General features: G+C 33.4%; 2 protein-coding genes across 3 annotated transcripts in view; one reads left to right on the top strand and one right to left on the bottom strand.

Annotated features, from left to right (window-relative positions):
• The window catches only part of LOC143076802 (uncharacterized), a 493,545-nt gene that overhangs the window by 207,666 nt on the left and 266,950 nt on the right, over positions 1 to 18,929 (bottom strand). The gene's annotated exons all lie outside the window — the stretch shown is intronic.
• LOC143076798 (uncharacterized) overlaps positions 1 to 18,929 on the top strand; it is an 87,590-nt gene that overhangs the window by 2,667 nt on the left and 65,994 nt on the right. For both annotated transcript variants that reach the window (XM_076252668.1, XM_076252669.1), the window contains 4 exons: positions 1,373 to 4,363; positions 7,237 to 7,283; positions 9,037 to 9,077; positions 13,189 to 13,239. In XM_076252668.1, the coding sequence (XP_076108783.1) occupies positions 7,267 to 7,283; positions 9,037 to 9,077; positions 13,189 to 13,239 (109 nt within the window). In that variant the 5' untranslated portion in view covers positions 1,373 to 4,363; positions 7,237 to 7,266. The remainder of the gene's footprint in view (positions 1 to 1,372; positions 4,364 to 7,236; positions 7,284 to 9,036; positions 9,078 to 13,188; positions 13,240 to 18,929) is intronic.

Raw genomic sequence — 18,929 nt, 5'->3', positions numbered from 1 at the left:
TTGGACATCACATGAGACAACATTTTCCTGAAAATCTTTAGGTTTTGCATCTATTGAAAAAATAGCTAAACCTTCAAATTTAAAAACTATATTTAGAATTTTAAAAATTTGATTATATACATTACATGATATATATGGCATGTATGGTGAAAATTTCCAAAATTTCCAAATTTAAAAACTTTTTAAAACTTTGAATTGATAAGTGTTACACAGACACAGGCACTTGTGTCAGAATTTTTTTTCTTATATAATTTTTTCTCCCTATATCATGTATATATATATACATGTATACATGATATATACCTTAATATAACACAAGGCATTTTTGAAAAAATGGCAGCCTGTCACTAAATTCCTTTATATGACAATTTCTCGGCTGTCAACCCCATTAAAACTGATTATGTCATAAATCTAAATTGATTTATCTTCACAATGGTGTATAACATGCATACTTTTGTTGTCGGAATCATCCATAGCAATCCTACCCAAGTATGTCAATTGTAATTATGTTGTCTACGATGGTGGATTGGAAATAAACCTCTCGCAGTTAAAGGTATATCTTCCTACTCCCCTCTCTTTATATATTACAGGGAAGAAGAAAAAAGATAAACCTTGGTATAATACATTATAACATGATTTAAAAAAATCACTAGACCACTATATCAGAGTAATACAGTACATACTTGCCCTTAAACCATTTAATAAAGAACTTAGAGCTAAATGTTTTCTTTTAACACAATGTTTAAGTAAAACATAATAAGACTAAAATATTGTAGAAAGGAACAACGTAATTATTTTATTCATTCAAGGTATCAGTTGATTACTGCCCCATTAGTCATGTTAGTACATGTAACACCAGTTTATTTAATTTGACCGAAACAAATAAAACTGACAGAACTGCTTTGACAAACCAGACATGCACAAATTAAACACAAAAAAAATGCTTGTCAGTGTTTTAACACAATACATGTATAACCATGATAACAGCTATCAGAATGTCAGACATACAGGAAGTACATTTGACCGATATATATGTACTTGAAAGAAATATATAATGATATTTAAATAAGATAAAAGGGGATAGTCATCTTTTTTGTTTGACAAAAAAAAAATTAATATGATTATGACATGCCTCATATTTATTTAGATGATGAAAATCACAATACATTCAGACATGTCAGAAGCTTGATTGCATGGATGGTGTAAAACCTAATTTAATATTTGCATGAAGAAATAACTATACCATGTATAATCATGATAATTGTCCAAACTGTACTTAAATTGTCAGACAGCTTCCCCCCCCCCCCCCCTTTCCCAGATAATTGAGGAGTAAAATGTAAGTAAAAAACCAATGTTCTCTTTATTATTTCAGAATGTCCAACAAATCATCTGTAGAAAGCAAAAACTGGTAGGACGTCATGTTTGATGATAAAGATTCCAAGTTTGGAGGTCTTTTTGATACTAATAAACTCAACCAACATATAACAATTCTAGAAGAACTGTCACCCTGAAGCCCAGACTAGGACCTTGGATTTCTCTGAAAATGAATTTGTGTTGGTGTATGATGCACCGTAAGATGCAACTCCCCAAAAAACCACTAGTAGAGGGAATTTATTATCAGGGGCATCCTTGTCTCAGCTTGAAGAGGGGGATGTTTGTGAAGTAGAGTGCGATAGAGGGGATGTGCACACTGGCACCAAAGAGTGGGCAGGACAAAGGGAGGAACCTGAACTAACAAAGGCAGAAAAATACATGGGACCAGAGTCCTAGGAGTGGCAGAGTTCAGACTGATGATGCTCATGTATGCACCAATTTTCTTGGCCATGGATTCGCAACTATTTTTTCAAGGGACATTGTTAAGTCCTCTTACATGTATAACTCTTAGGGACGTTCTCCTGCTAGAGGTTGACCTACCATTAAGGTCCGCTCACCCATGAGCTCGATAATAAATAAAATGCTGAACTGGACAGGCGAAACAGCTTGAGGATGTGAGGCATAAAATTAATAAACCAACAATTGAATTGTTTATGATCAGCTTGGATTTTTTTTTATATACATGTACAATGTATGCAAGATGACATGGATGTTTACAAGATGATCTTGGAGAGATTCCTACTTTATTGCTGGTGATGATGCTCATTTTGAAATTTATTCAGATACATGTATCTGAAGCATTATTGTTTATAACGGTAAACTGGTACATTTGTACCTTCAAGGCCTAGGAATTTTGTGGTTCTTTTGGGGAGTCGTCCAGTTACTGTCAGAGACGGACCAACTACCACAGATCTATGAATCAAAATACCCAAGTCGAACACTAAAATCAATCCAAATATTTAAAAAGGAGATAGGCATCCATATACTGCAGCAAATTACCAACCTGTTTCACTCACCTGTGTTTGCCGTAACTCCTTGAACACATAGTTTGCAAAGCGTATTTCGAAACACCTGGACGCACACAATATACTTACCTTACTTCAACATGGCTTCCTTAGTGACCATTCCTGTTAAAGTCAACTTCTTATTACTATGCATGACATCATGAAATCTTTTGATGTCAAGAAGCAAATTAATGAACCATACTGGACTTTAGTAAGGCATTCAACACTGTGCCTCATCGAAAACTCTAACACAAGTTAAAGAACTATGGAATTGATTGTAATACAAATGCATGGACTAAATCACCCCTAATGCAACATCACCATCAAGGTATTGCCGAAAGAGAATTTTCTTCATCTTGTTCAAACAACACGGGTGTGCCCGAATTCTCTGTCCCCTTCTTTTTCTATGTCATATTAATGTCGTGCTGCTCTGTGTAAAATCACAAGTACGTCTGTTTGCCGCATGCTAATGACTGCCTCCTGTATAATACTATCATGATCCAACACATCTCAGGACCAACTCCAAATACAGAAGGTTCTAGCCATAGACTGATAAGATAACAACTGAGCTACATTGTAAGGACTGGGGTATGCGTTTTAATGCTAGTAAGTACATGTATGTCATCTCAGATCACCGTAGCAGGTCCCCACTTACGCACAGTTTTAAAATAAGTAATCAAGTCTTAAAGCAAGTCAGTGAAAATCTATAATAAAATCTAAAATAATTTGAAATGGTCATCTCACACCAAATTCTGCAACATAGCTAATTCTACACCGTGTACACTGGGATTTAATAGAAGGAACCTTAAACACTGCAACAAACATTTTAAGGAAACCACCTACATCTCTCTTAATCCCTCAGTCCTGGATAACTAAGGCAGTCCATATCAACTAAAAGATATTAACCGCAAAGAGAGCATAACAACGAATATTCGAGAGCAGCTACATTGTGTAGTGTAGGTTTGTCTGTAAAGACTATATGTGTACTAGTAGTTTCAACTCTATGATGAAGGACCTTGGATTAAAAGCTCTTGTGGAAAGAAGACAAGAACAATGTCTGGTACTACTGTACAAAAAAGTGAAAGACCTTGTAGCCATCCCGACTGAACATCACATAGAATTTAATACTAGACCATCTAGAACTTCAAATGTCAAACAAATACTTTTACCAGCAAAAACTGACATTTAGAAACATTCTTTTTTTTCCACAAACAATCATTAATTGGAATTTACTACCAAATACTTTGGTGAACTATTAAACTGTGGACAGTCATATCGCAGGACTAGTTACATCAGTTGTGCACACACACTTCCTGGATAAGTTTTACTATGTAATATTTGAGGTCATTTCCAGTATTATACAGACAGACAAAAATATTATCAGACTCAACATCATTAGCAGAGTGTGGTGAAAAGATGAACTCACCTACACACACACCTTCTCTGCACTGTGTCAGTTCATATTTGCCGCCATCTTTGTCATTTGTTGACATTGGAGATTCCGTTAGATTCAATTATCTGCTCTGGATCTGTTATGATTTCACGATAAATGGATGATTGATTACTTGTGTTTGGTATGGAATAATCTTAACCTCCTAAGAAAGTTACAATAAGGGTTAAATATATGATTTTAAGCTACCAGTTTTATGCGCCGGAAGTTCTTTTTCTTGCGCATTGATCACCTCGACACCGGAAGTACTTCATCTAGTTTACAGAATTTACTGATACAGTGTGTCGGAAACTGACTGACAGTATCATTGAACGTCAAACAGCAACAAACCACAGTATAAACATTCATTTTTTTGTGGAAACAACTTATGCACTGGAACCAACTACCAGATAAAGTTGTGCATGCAGGTTCTGTAGAGGCATTTAAGACCGCTCTGTAGAACACTGCACAAAGTTAACGACGCCCTTATCCACCGTGTATAAAAGCCTAAATTTAGGATTCTACACGTACCACTACAGATCAAATTCATCTCCAGGTATGTATTTTATTTTTATTGTACATGGTTATTAATTTATGATCTTAAAACATCTATATTTCTTGCGAAGAGATAAAGTTCTTGTAGGATTTTAGGAGAGCTTCACCACAATCTCTTTGCCTTGTTTCTTTCTTTGCCCACTCTTGAAGGCCTATGTTAGAATGGTAATGAATATGAAGCACTTTTACTAAGATAACCCCTGCAATTTTTTTTTTTAAAAGTGGGACCCTGCCCATTGCTTTCGAGACGCAACGGCCATACTTCCATGACGGCCATAGGATGTGTCGGCCATACCGCCACATCGTACATTGTGAGACTTATTGTCCACACTTTAATTTTTTTTTATTATTATGATTATAACATACATTTTTGTAAAATATGATAATAAAATTAGTATTAATTCATATTAATAACTTAAATATGATATTTAAGTATTTTTTTCTCCACAAGATATCAGGCCTCGACATTAACGCTTGTCCGATTGTCCGATACCAGAGGTAAAAAAGGTCGGACAAGTAAAAGCTATACCAAGCTTGTCCGATGGGACAAGTAGAATCATAATGACATTCTGCAGAAAATAAAATTTAATCCAACTTTGATGAACAAAGTATAATTATTAAAAAAAAAAAAAACAAGAAAAGAAGATTTGTTTGACATCTTTCCTTTTTAAACTGAAACTAATTGAAACTTTTTATTTCTCAAGACCCATCAGACTTGCAATCGATAATTTAAAACTGGTTCTTTGTCAAGTACTTTTAACAGGTAAAAAGCACACTTTTCTCGGAAACCAGTCTTACCGATCCCATTCAACCATGCGCTTTTCAGACAAGGTAACTTTACAAGACAGTTCGTCACCAGCTCGGAATTGATACGGCTCCAAGTTTAATAGACAGTTGGGCACCGTAGGAGACATATTTCATAGACATGATTAATAGACAGTTTGGCAAAGCAGTAGACATTTCTGGACCAAGACAAATCAGAACCTCTTTTCCTACCTTATTTTGTTGCTTTATAATAATTAATACCAATGTCCATACCCTATTTTTTAAATAAGAATGAGGAAATTATTTACAATAAAAATCATCAAATCATGTTTGATCTTTATTTAGAAAAAACAATACTTGCAATGCAGTGACCTATAGTTGTTAATTTCTGTGTCATTTGGTCTTTTGTCTCATTGACAATCATACCTCATATTCTTTTTATTGATTGCATTTGAATAAACTTTTTTCCACTTAAAAAAAAAATAGGATAAAAATCCAATGAGTGTACATTTAGAGGCCAATCAGATGGTGCTACATGTGCAAAGTATGATGAGACTTTAGCATTGATAAAAACTAGAACCTACGTCCTGTGACACAACTAAATTCAGTTGTTCATGGCTCATATCTTTTAAAAGTATTTCAAAGAATATAAATCAAATTCTGTTCATTTTTTTTTAATTCATTTTGTCCCTTGAATCAACTTGAAATGCATAAAAGGTTATTATTAAGATTTTTTTTGGACAAGTTACAATTTCATTCGGACAAGTAAGTTTTGGTATGTACTTGTCCTACTGGACAAGTTGAAAAAAAAGTTATTGTAGAGGCCTGGATATCTTGGACATTTTTATAATCCTGATACAATGTTCATGTTCATAATTGTGAAACCGGAGAGCACGAATTTCATTACAAAATTGCTTCTCTCCACCGGGACTCGAACCCGGGACCTCTGTGTTACAAGGCAGCGCGTATACCGACTGAGCTAAAGAAGTACTTCCTTAGCTCAACCGCTTACGGCTGACTAAGTATCTACCAAATGTTCTAAGGGAAGCAATCCCGTCACACTTCCCCCACCTCAAGAGTCATCATACCATTATGACTCTCACACAAACATACCCTAGCTAGAATTCCTCTCTAACTACCGTGGGTTTTATAGTTGGGCGCCAATGTAACCGGAGAGCACGAATTTCATTACAAAATTGCTTCTCTCCACCGGGACTCGAACCCGGGACCTCTGTGTTACAAGGCAGCGCGTATACCGACTGAGCTAAAGAAGTACTTCCTTAGCTCAACCGCTTACGGCTGACTAAGTATCTACCAAATGTTCTAAGGGAAGCAATCCCGTCACACTTCCCCCACCTCAAGAGTCATCATACCATTATGACTCTCACACAAACATACCCTAGCTAGAATTCCTCTCTAACTACCGTGGGTTTTATAGTTGGGCGCCAATGTAACCGGAGAGCACGAATTTCATTACAAAATTGCTTCTCTCCACCGGGACTCGAACCCGGGACCTCTGTGTTACAAGGCAGCGCGTATACCGACTGAGCTAAAGAAGTACTTCCTTAGCTCAACCGCTTACGGCTGACTAAGTATCTACCAAATGTTCTAAGGGAAGCAATCCCGTCACACTTCCCCCACCTCAAGAGTCATCATACCATTATGACTCTCACACAAACATACCCTAGCTAGAATTCCTCTCTAACTACCGTGGGTTTTATAGTTGGGCGCCAATGTAACCGGAGAGCACGAATTTCATTACAAAATTGCTTCTCTCCACCGGGACTCGAACCCGGGACCTCTGTACATGTGTTACAAGGCAGCGCGTATACCGACTGAGCTAAAGAAGTACTTCCTTAGCTCAACCGCTTACGGCTGACTAAGTATCTACCAAATGTTCTAAGGGAAGCAATCCCGTCACAATTGCATTCATAAATTTTTGTTCTTTCAACTAGGGGATTTTGCCCCATCATATTGCTAGTTTATAAGCTTCATTTTTCATGTATATATATATACTTAAAAAAAAATAATATTAAGCAATGCTGTTTATAATTCTCTCTCTTAAAATTGTATTAAATATCATATTATTTCTTTTATCTAATTTTACAGTTTGATGTACATGTATATTGAGAAGAATTGATGATGCTTATTTTCAGGTAAGCTCAACATGATACATGTAAATCTACCAAATACAAAAAAATTGCTCTAAAACTTGAAGTCTCTGTCCATCCATCTGTACCATGAATATTATTCATCACATATTTCTTGATCTGACAGGAACTTCATCATAAGGATTTCTGAAATTTGGTTTCAGGGTTTATATAAGTCAGCTATACAATGTGATGAGTTTTCAGATTCAACACTCAACAACTTCTTGTTTACATGGTTTACCTAACACTTGTGTGACTGTCATTTTACACATCATGATATGAGTAGCTAAGTTGAAAGTTTTTGTCACATTTTTCTCAGGAACTATACAAATACAATAAAATGATTTCTGGAATTTGGTTTCAAGTTTTATATGAATCAGCTGTACCATGTGATCACTCAACAACTTCGTTAACTGAAATATTTTTGCAGGGTTATCACCAGTGAGCAGGAGCTCAAAGTTTCACTTTGTTTATAGCTCACCTTGCCCAAATCAAGGTGAAATTTTTGCCAATATAGTTAGTAGACTGTTATTTTTCGTAGGAGTAAAAAGCATTTTTTTAACCACATTTGTGTTTTGAGCAAAAACAAAACAGATTATACATGTTAGAAGACCAGGCAGTAATACAAGATAAACAAAATAGAGATTTTTGTCATGAAGTCTATTCATGTCTACAATGTTGGAGACTGCCTTTTGTTTAATCGGTATATATATGCACATACTGACATATATCAAGGTGATGGCTTCAGGATCTTAAGCAGTCAGGGGACTTACTTAAACAAGTGATTTTCTAAATCACTGATTCAAGTAACATTATTTCCATAAAGGTTGGAAGTTAGAGTTGTCTTTCTTTAATAATCACCTATTTAAGTAGTACAAATTAATCACTAGAAGAAGTGATTTAATATTAGTGTAGCTTTAAATATAGAATACTAATGATCCAGGGACTAATTATGTTTCTAAACTTATCAGAACCAACATCTGTGTTGTCTAGGATGACCAGGTCATTTCAGGTGATGACCTTGTACTGAATCTAGGGTAATGACATAAAAATCACTTGTTTAAGTATCAGACCACAATTTCCTTCCCAAAAATCACTTCTTTAAGTATCATTCTTTTAATAACCCCCACTAATTTCAACACCCCCGAACAGTGAAATTTTTATCGCGAACAGTAGAATTTTATTACATAATCTGAAAGGTGAAACCTTGAACTTCACAGGAAAAATACTCTCACTGCTGTGAAAAATCTTTGAAGAAAGTATCAGTTCATTATGTAAAGCCATTATTATAGCATTTTTTCAACTAAAATAGAATTTTCAGGTAAATGATTGCATCAAAGGCATAAACCTTGCTACTTAAAAGAAGCAAAAAGTTCATATTTTTTAATTTTACTAATAAAAAAGATGTTATTTAAACCTATGTGTTTAAAATTTTGAAAAAACTACAAAATCCCAATTTGTGACAAAACCTTGAATTTGCTACTCAAATAAGTGATTTAAAAATCACTTATTTCAGTAAGTCCCCTGACTGTTAAGAGCCTCTAGTTTTATCATGCTTGACTGTTTTTTTCTGAGAAATGTTGATAATTAGACTGTAGTCCATGTATTTGATGTATATTTAAATTTGTACAGTATGACAGTTCAGTTAAACATGTTATTAAGCACGTTCTGCTCTTTTTAGTCAATTTCAAAATATAAAATTTCATTTCTGAAATACACTACTATAAATAATGCTTTTTAATTATTTTTCTCTTTTCAGTAAAACTTTTGTAATTTTGGCTGTATTTTGTTGTTTTATTGGTAAGTTTGAAATATTTTTACAACAGGGTATGAAATTAGCAGGTGCTCACAGGCCAATGGCCCCTAAAATTTGGTATGGGCTACTTAGATTTCTGCTTTTCTTGTATAGGACTATATATATATTTGAGCTACAAAATTTAAGCTGTGGGCTACCATTGCCAAAGTCTTAAAAGTTCTAGCCCTGTAATTTATTTTATTTCTTTAAACAAACCAATTAACACTGGGTGCAGGAATTTCTCAATACATTGAAGACCTGTTGGTGACCTTCTGTTGTTGTTTTTTCTGTGGTCGAGTTGTTGTCTCTGACACATTCCTCATTTCCATTTTCCATTTTATAATTTACAAATTGTATGTCTCTAAAACAATGTAAAACATTTACAACAATTTGATATGTAATTCTAACAGAATGCACAAATAATTATTATACTGTCAACATGTCCATAGTTAGCACTAAAACATTAGGCTGATAGTATGATATAATATAAAAAAGAAGATGTTGTATGATTGCCAATGAGACAACTATCCACAAAAGACCAAAATGACACAAACATTAATAATTATAGGTCACTGTACAGCCTTCAACAATGAGCAAAGCCATACCGCATATAGTCAGCTATAAAAGGCCCTGATAAGACAATGTTAAACAATTCAAGCAAGAAAACTGACGGCCTTATTTATGTAAAAAAATGAACGAAAAACAAATATGTAACACATAAACAAACGACAGCCACTGAATCACAGGCTAGATGTGCTAATGAGACAACTTTTCATCAAAGTCACAGTAAACGATCATTAGGTCAAAGTACAGCCTTCACAGCACCTTGGCTCACACAGAACAGCAATATTACAATACTTAACAGTAGAAGCTGACAAGTGCATTATTTGCCATATATCAGAAAAATAATTTAAATATTTATTTACGTAAAGATATTTGCACTGTGGTAAATGTATGCATGGTATTCATGACTGTCTTGTGCAAACATTTTGATCAAAGCAAATAAGTAAAAAGAAAATTTATTACATCTATCTCCTTTATTCATGATTGTTTTTAACTTTTACTTGTAAGGCTGTCACCTATAATAATATCTTCTTCATTTTTGTCTTCCCTTGACGGAGTCAAAAAGCAAGACATATAGGTATGCTGTTTCTGGGGTCAGTGGAGGCGGTGTCAACAATGTATTAGTTTGTGATTAGGTCTAGTTTATAGTGAACCACAAGTGGTAGGTCAATCATATTTGGTATGCAGTTGTATAAGCATTGGCACATCTCATTTCCTTGGAGATTATTTGGCCCTGCCCCCTTAGTCATGGTGTATTGACTTTGAAATTTTTTCTGAATTATGATGTATTAGTTTGTGATTAGGTCAATACAAGGGGAACCATTAGTGGTAGGCAAATGTTAATTTGGTTTTCAGTTGTATAAGCATTGGCACATCTCATTTCCATGGAGAATATTTGGCCTCACCCCTCAGTCACAGTCTAATGACTTTGAACATTTGAAACTTATGAGTTTACATGTATGAGTTTTTGGGATAAGATTGCTTTCAAGCAATCTGTAGACTTGTACCATTGGCTCAGGACCATGCCCTCACGTCAACCATTTTATTCTTAACATTAAGGAACATCTCAGATTCTTAATCCTATGATTGTCTTGATTTAAAAGGTAAAAACAAACAAAAGGATTGAACTTAATAAACAACTGTCCTATAATGTTCTTTTCATAATCTTCATGTTTGATATTTTCCATGACTTATACATGTTATATGCGTGTTTTTAACAACACCAAAAAGCAGTATTTATATTTAATGTTTTTATAAATTTAGAAACACGTCTGAGGGAATTCCACAGTTTTGATAAAAATGTGAGAGAGCTCTGATTTCTGATAAATCTATTTCTGTCATACAAGAACTGCAGTGGAGTTTTTAACCGGATTTTTGTGACAAAAATGTCGGTTATTGATTTGGGAATGTACGGCGAGCGGGCGGCCGGGCGGGCGGGCGGGCGGGCGGGCGGCAATCAAATGTTGTCCGTGCATTAACTCATGAACCGTTCAACCAAAGCTTTTAAAATTTTAATATGTTATTACTGACAACTATACGAAGGTCAAGTTCAATAATGGCGATTTTGACTTTTACCGTTCAGGAGTTATGGTTCTTGAAAGGCGGCAATCAAATGTTGTCCGTGCATTAACTCATGAACCGTTCAACCAAAGCTTTTAAAATTTTAATATGTTATTACTGACAACTATATGGAGGTCAAGTTAAATAATGGCGATTTTGTCTTTTACCGTTCAGGAGTTATGGTTCTTGAAAGATTGAAAAATGGAGTTTTCAGTCGTGTCCATGCATTTACTCATGAACTGTTCTACCAAAGCTTCCCAAATTTTAATATGTTGTTACTGATGACAGAATGGAAGTCAAGTTCAATAATGACGATTTTGACTTTTACCGTTCAGGAGTTATGGTTCTTGAAAGATTGAAAAATGGAGTTTCCAGTCGTGTCCGTGCATTTATGCATGAACTGTTCTACCAAAGCTTCCGAAATCTTAATATGCTGTTACTGATGACAAAATGGAGTTCAAGTTCAATAATGACGATTTTGACTTTTACCGTTCAGGAGTTATGGTTCTTGAAAGATTGAAAAATGGTGTTTCCCGTCGTGTCCGTGCATTTTCTCACGAACCATTCAACCAAAGCTTTTGAAATTTTAATATGTTGTTACTGATGACAAAATAGAGGTCAAGTTCCATAATGACGATTTTGACTTTTACTGTTCAGGAGTTATGGTTCTTGAAAGATTGTAAAATGGCGTTTCCATTCACGTTGTTGCATTTACTCATGAACCATTCAATCTAAGCTTTTCAAATATTATTATTTCAAAATGTTGATACTGATGACAAAATGGAGGTCAAATTTGATATTGATGATTTTCACTTTCACCATTCATCAGTAATGGTTCTTGTGATATTGCCAGGACACAAATAAATGTAAATAAATCCGGTTTGCTGTCGTTGTGACAGCCTCTTGTTTTTATATGTCATTGTTATGAAACTGATATTTGATATTGTACTTCCATAAAGAAATAGAGAACCATCTAGGTCGTTAAATTAGCATTTAATATACGTTCTTGCTTCAGGTTTTGTTTAGGTAATTATGCGCATGGGTATAGTTTTCTTGACTTCAAGGGATATTAGATTCAATGGTTGCTCTGGATTCCCCACTCAGTTGATTAATTTAAAACTCATGGGATCTTTTCTATGTATAACTGCTATTGAGGGTTATTGTTTTTGCATAATTTTAAATCATATGCATAATTTAAATTAAAATTAAAGTAGACCACAACACCCTTTCAGGCGAAATGAAGTCTTCCATATTATCGTTTTGAGGTGTGTCTCTTCCGGAAGTAAACGCTGTCAATTCTGAATCTAAATACTATACAACACGATGAGAAAAATAAACTTGTTCTGTGGATAAACATTGTATTATATTTAAGACGATCGCAATTTAAAACGAGGAATGTGTAAGGAAAAGAGTCATGACCACTGACCCAAAGGAAATTAAATATTTAAAGAATTAGGAATGGGGTTCCTCCTAGAATTAACGTAGGAAAAATTATAAGTGTTAAGATACGAAGTGAAATACCTTCTCCCACTCTGAGTCTTAGTGACTGCTGTGGAAAGTAAACTTGGAATTGATATTACAAAAATAAAACACAATAAGTACATTGTTGCACTTGTATCCGGGATTGGCTATTTTGTAACTATTCAGTTTACGTTAATTACATTTTACATGTGCAGTTGAATTAGTTTTGAAAATAATATTATCCAGCTTCATGTACACATGTGTCAATAAAAGCAATCGCAATCGTACCCCTCAGAGCAATCTGCTCTCTGATTGATAGGTCAGTTTAAGATGAAAGTTCTGCTAATGTTAGGTTAATGATATTTGGTATTAAAATTTATTGGCATTTGAAAGTATCGTTTCCATGTGGTTATTAAAAATAGATAAATTGGGCGTGAAATCCCAGGCATTCATCTAAGAACCTGATCAAAAACAAAAAGATTGTATGACAAATGAATTTAATATCTTCTAAGCTTTACATTGTTCTTGTAGATATTCAAGGGACAAACACAGCAGATCCATCTCAAGAGAAAAAAGATTCAGGTATTAATTAACAGTGTTCTCCCCAGGCCGTTTTAGCGTCGCGGTACCGCGACGCTATATTTTTTCACCGTGATGCTATAATAATTCCCGCGACGCTATAATTATTTTGAAGATGCTATTTTACTTGTCCTCAATTTTGAACTTTCATCTATTATCGATTATGATCATAAAAATTATATCACCTTTAATTGTAATCCCTTTAACTGTTTAAGTCGGACACTAAAGGCAATTAAGAGATTAAATAGCTAGGTGTTAATTGCCCTCAGGGTGATAACTGTTTGGATGCAAATATCCCAAGCTGACACTTGTGACATGAGCTAATACCACGTGTCTGCAATAACCAATTTCGACATGGAAAAATGCAATCACAAAACAATTCGAAATCTACGTTTTGTATTACGAAACTTCAAAGATTGAAACGATTTTAATTTTTTTTTAAAAAGGTCGTTTATTTGTGAAACTCTCCAAAAATTACTTTCTTTCTCTTCCGGTAATACGAGAGCGAGAATTTTGGTTTAGAGCTAAAATAAGTTTAATACTTCTTTAAAAAGTTATCATAATTGGCTTAAGTTTATGTTTAATCCATTTAATGCATTAAAAGCGTCTTATTCATTCACAATCTCTTGTCAACAATGTTTATTCTCGGACTCATTTTCGTAAATTTTTCTACGGCCGCCATTGCACATTTTTTGTGTAAACTACGGATCAGAACCGGACCAGATATGACAAAAATCCGCATTTTCACGATAATGACAACAGATGGACAGTAGACAGAAAAAATATACCAAGAGAGAAAACTACGCTTTAACAGACTATTTGTTAGATAACTTTGTTAAAAATACATATCATTTTAATGTAAAAATAAGAAACAACTGGAACTAATTCATTAAGTGCCATAAAAAGTTTTTAAATTGATTTTTTTTTTTTTTGCTACTTTTGCTACTTTATCTTTACTTGATATACTATAAAAAATAGTTAATTTTGTGTACTAGATATTTAGTTTTGTATATATACAGGTTGATCTATAATGAACCATTCATTCATTTGACTTATTGTTGGGTAACTGAAACCACATATTTATTTTTATTTGGCACAAGAGGAAAAAAATAATTCTGTAACTATAAATGAATAAAGAAAACATAAACTGAACCAACTGTTTTTGTGGTTATAGTTTAATTGTATTCTCAGTTATGAATTGAACAATATAAACTAAAACATATGAAGGAAATAGAGCATCAACGCGACCCGACAAACGAAATTAAAAAAAAGACAGTTATTTTTATTTACGCAAAATGTGATGCTATCCAAAATTTCTGGGGAGAACACTGAATTAAATCCCCCAATTTACAGAAATGCATTTTTTTTGAAAGACGGCTTCAAGTCGTCAATCCCCTATAGGGTTGACCAGAGTGACATTCCCTCACATCATTCATTTTGTTTTTATAGTGTGGAAAACCCCCCAACAAATCTTTCTAAGATTGAAGAGAAGGAGACCCAGAAATGAATAGTTTGACTTTAAACACTTTTTTACACATTTCCCTTCTGTTTCTCGTGAAATAATCGTATCTTGAGCTCTCCTTATTTTTTTCTGTAAAAATTCTGTTTTGAGAATCTTCCTCCAATTCAGGAGCACCTCAATTGATGAGTAATTATCCACTTAAATAAAAGTTAATGTATTTAAACACTTAAAATGGGACATTTCATTGGATTAGTACATTGTAGTAGTCTTCGATTAAAAATAAATTTTTGTGTACCAACATAATCATTGTAATGGTAAAAAAACCAAAATAAAAATGTTGCATTTTGTAGTTAAAACCTATTTATTTATGTAATTTACAAATATTTCAAATTTAGGATTTGGAAACAAGCTTCACACAGTTTACATAAATCATATTGTTTTTTTTTTTTATTGGTACCTGTTTCCCTGTGATGAGAGTTGTAACTGGGAAATTTATCAATGGAAATTTAAAACAAAAATCTAAAATTAAAAATTTTTGCAGTCCACACTTCTTAACAAAAAACTTAAAAATCCAACAGTACTGTTTAAAAAAAATGGAAAATGGCCCTAGCCTGCAGTTCAGTGGTACACAATTAAGATTTCAAAAAACATTGTAGTTGTTGTGAAATGCTATACTATTGCATCTGCATACATAGAAGTGACAATGTTGGCAATATTGAATGCATAGAAGTGCTAAAAAGATGGGATTCGTCCAGTCAGAAAAAATCACCTTAGCATTTGATAAAGCCAGAATAAAACTTTTAAGTGTATACAAACATTGCTACGTTTTAATAATTTGAACTTGTTAGATAAAGTTATGAGTTATTGGGTATGCATTTTCATTTAAGGAGGCTCGCGGGTATAAAATTTTCAGAAAAAATTAAACATTTATTTTTCATTACAAATTTTATTTATTACCTTTAGTAGTTGTTACTTTATCATATGGTACAAAAATCTTTCCAAAAAACCAATTCGTGTTGGCCCTAGGTGACTTTTAAAATGTAGATATCATTGAAAAAGCTCCAAATTATCTCCCTTTGGTGCAAAAATGCCATTTTTTGGCATTAAAATTGAAATATCTTTTTTAACTCATCGGTGACCTATATTTTTTATTGTTGTTTTCGAATAAGTTGTACATAAACTAAATAATTGTAAAATTTAAGCGATTTCTGTAATTTAGTTCTTTTTTTATTTCGATATTACTCTTGTTTCTCCTACAGTCCGTGTAACGTAAAAGTTAACAATACGAACGATGCCCAAACCATGTACGGACGATGCCCGAACGATGTACGTACGCTTCCCGAACGGTGTACGAATGCAAACGAAACGCTGACCGAACGTTGTACGGACGCTGAACGAATGATGTACGAACGAAACCATGTACCATAAACCATACCATAAACGATAACATAAGCGCCCTTTTATCGTATATCCTATGGTTTTGCGTTAATCGTTTCATTTAGCGTATACCGTATCGTTTAGCGTACATCGTTTCGTTTAGCGTATATCGTATCGTTTAGCGTACATCGTTTCTTGGCGTGCATAGTTTCGTTTAGCGTATATGTTTTTTTTTAAAATATAAAACATGAATTGTGTTCTGTTAAATCTTTTTATATAGGTGATAACATGCGTAAAATTCGGATCAATCAACATTTTTTTGAAAATAGCCTAAGGTATCACCCTTTTTTTCAAATGAACAATTCAAGTTATTTTAGATGAAAGTCGGAATTAATATAATGTTCTTACAAAAATATATTCCGTGTCTTAAGGTTGACTTTTTGTTCAAAAAGATTGTTAAATATTTTTATATGTATTTTCTTTTAGAGCATGTCTTTTAAAATCGACTGAATAGCAGTTTTATCTATACATGTATATGTCGTAATTAAACCATTTAGTTTTGTATTATAGATTTTTTTATTCATTTTAAAATCAGACGAAAAAAAAAAAAAATTCGAGAAATTTCAAACAAAAACAATTACTCATTATGTGCCTCATCAACTCCAAACATAAATCCCTACCAATGTACAAACGATTGTGTATTATTTTACCTATAAATGCCCTTTACTTTAAACAATCATCAACATAGGCGGATCCAGCCCCCCCCCCTTTTCGTGGGAAACATTTGATTGATTATATAGGGAATCATTGAAGCATGACTGGAACGCCCCCTCCCTTTTAGGTCAGTCAGCGTCCTCTGTTCTTTATTTTGCCCGTTATACTCTTAGACTATTCTAATTTTGTATTTTTTTTTTCTTTATTTTCCTGTATTTATACCTCCTTAATTCTGAGCAACCCACCCTAAATATACATATGATACACACGGTCTATAGGTCAGCGCTTGTGCCGAAATACACATGTTTGCATAACACAGGATGTCCTTGTTCATATTTATTTTAATTATTGAATGCTTTTTTGTAACTTCATTGGGGTGTAAAAGTGTTGATCGAAGTACATTCTAAAAATGTGCGCACGGTCAACGCTTTTATAACCCTATGAAGTTACAAAAAGAAGCATTCAATACTTATAAATACATTTTTTTAGCTAGGATTATGAAAACACGATTTTTTATCAAGTTTTTATTTAATTTACCTGTGCACTCTATTGTGGGACCATGTCTTATCTTGAATTATACATTGTATTGTGTAATGAAATTGATTACGGAATAACGCAAGACTGCAGTGTAGCCAATCAGAATAACGTATTATAATTCAATTCAAATCTTTATTGCCATAAAACTACATATTTATAGTATGTGACACAACATATAATGACACATACATCTAATGTTAGTATAACATTGTAAATGTCCTCCTAATGATACATCTAATAGTTGCCACTGGACATTAAACAGCTAACTATAAATTCATCCGTCATATTCTTAGTTTTGTTAAAATGTGAAAATCAAACAACATGATGAAACAATAATTATTGCAGATTTTCACTAGGGAAATAATGGGAAATAATTGTAAACAAAACCATTCAATCACATACCTACGACACAAATTAAAGTCTAGCCTTTTCACATTAAAATACGTTATTTTTATCTATTTCAATCTATTCTGAATAATTTCAAACAATTTCAAATCAAACGATCATTTTTCTTATTTGCCATAAAAAGAACAATTATTTTCATTTCTTATTTTAAACAGATCGCTTGTTTTTCAATGGTCGGTGCCTGTCAGCATTTATAAAACCGTGTTTGCCAGAAAAAAATCTACATAGAACAGGAAAATAGCAATGTCTTAGAATAACTTCGAGTCCCTACATGTATTTTCTAATTTCTGTTGTAATGTGGTGTAATGCAAAGTGGTAATTCCTGAATACTAATTTGTACCCATCAAGCATCTGGGGTTAATAACAAATCTATGGACAGTAGTCACTTTTTCTTTACTCACAAAGTATTCACCTAAATCATGTTTTATTTATGAAAAATGCTCATTGCTGGCGAATGTTAAACATTGATCTCTAGGTTTTCAATTGTTTAGTTGTTAGGTTACTTTCTGATCTCCCAAATCTGACATTTTATGGTCATTATTGTTTGCATTCAAATGCACCAATGCATTCAAAGGATATAAACGCAACACCGTACGAGAGTCGTTATTTTACATAAACTATTAGTATTTTTTTTCTTTAACGAAAACGAAATACGAAACCATTTCTCGCAATTCGCTTTGGGGTTATTGTGCTTGTCTTTTCACAAAATATAGCATTGTTTCAAAAACAAAACGTATAAGAGTAATATATAAAACTGAACTAGAGTGAAGAGTTGAGAAGTAGGAATTCCGAATTTTAATTGAACTAGAACACACCCGCGAAATCGCGGGGAAATAGAGCGTATGTAAACTGTATAAAAAATATACTGACTGGAGAATTTCAGGAGAGATATCAAAAGTCAAAGGTACTTAGGGACAGGGCACATTTTTTTGCCCTCCCCCTACTTTCCAAATACCGATTTGTATACCTTCTGTTTATCTGTACTCTATGAAAATGCATATATACTTTAATTACTATACAGAGAATATCAGGAGAGGTATCAAAAGTCAAAGGTACTTACATATATATATATATATATATACATCAGTGAACGCCATGAATAGTAAAGAGCCCCCCCCCAAGATAACCATTGGAATTTATAGTAAATTATAACAAATAGTTATTCATAGTAAATGTATGTATACAGAAATATATCCGC

The sequence above is a fragment of the Mytilus galloprovincialis genome, chromosome 5 (assembly GCF_965363235.1).
Source record: "Mytilus galloprovincialis chromosome 5, xbMytGall1.hap1.1, whole genome shotgun sequence".
Classification (NCBI taxonomy): domain Eukaryota; kingdom Metazoa; phylum Mollusca; class Bivalvia; order Mytilida; family Mytilidae; genus Mytilus; species Mytilus galloprovincialis.
The sequence above is the reverse complement of the archived record's forward strand: the minus strand, read 5'-3'. Positions and strand labels throughout refer to the sequence as shown.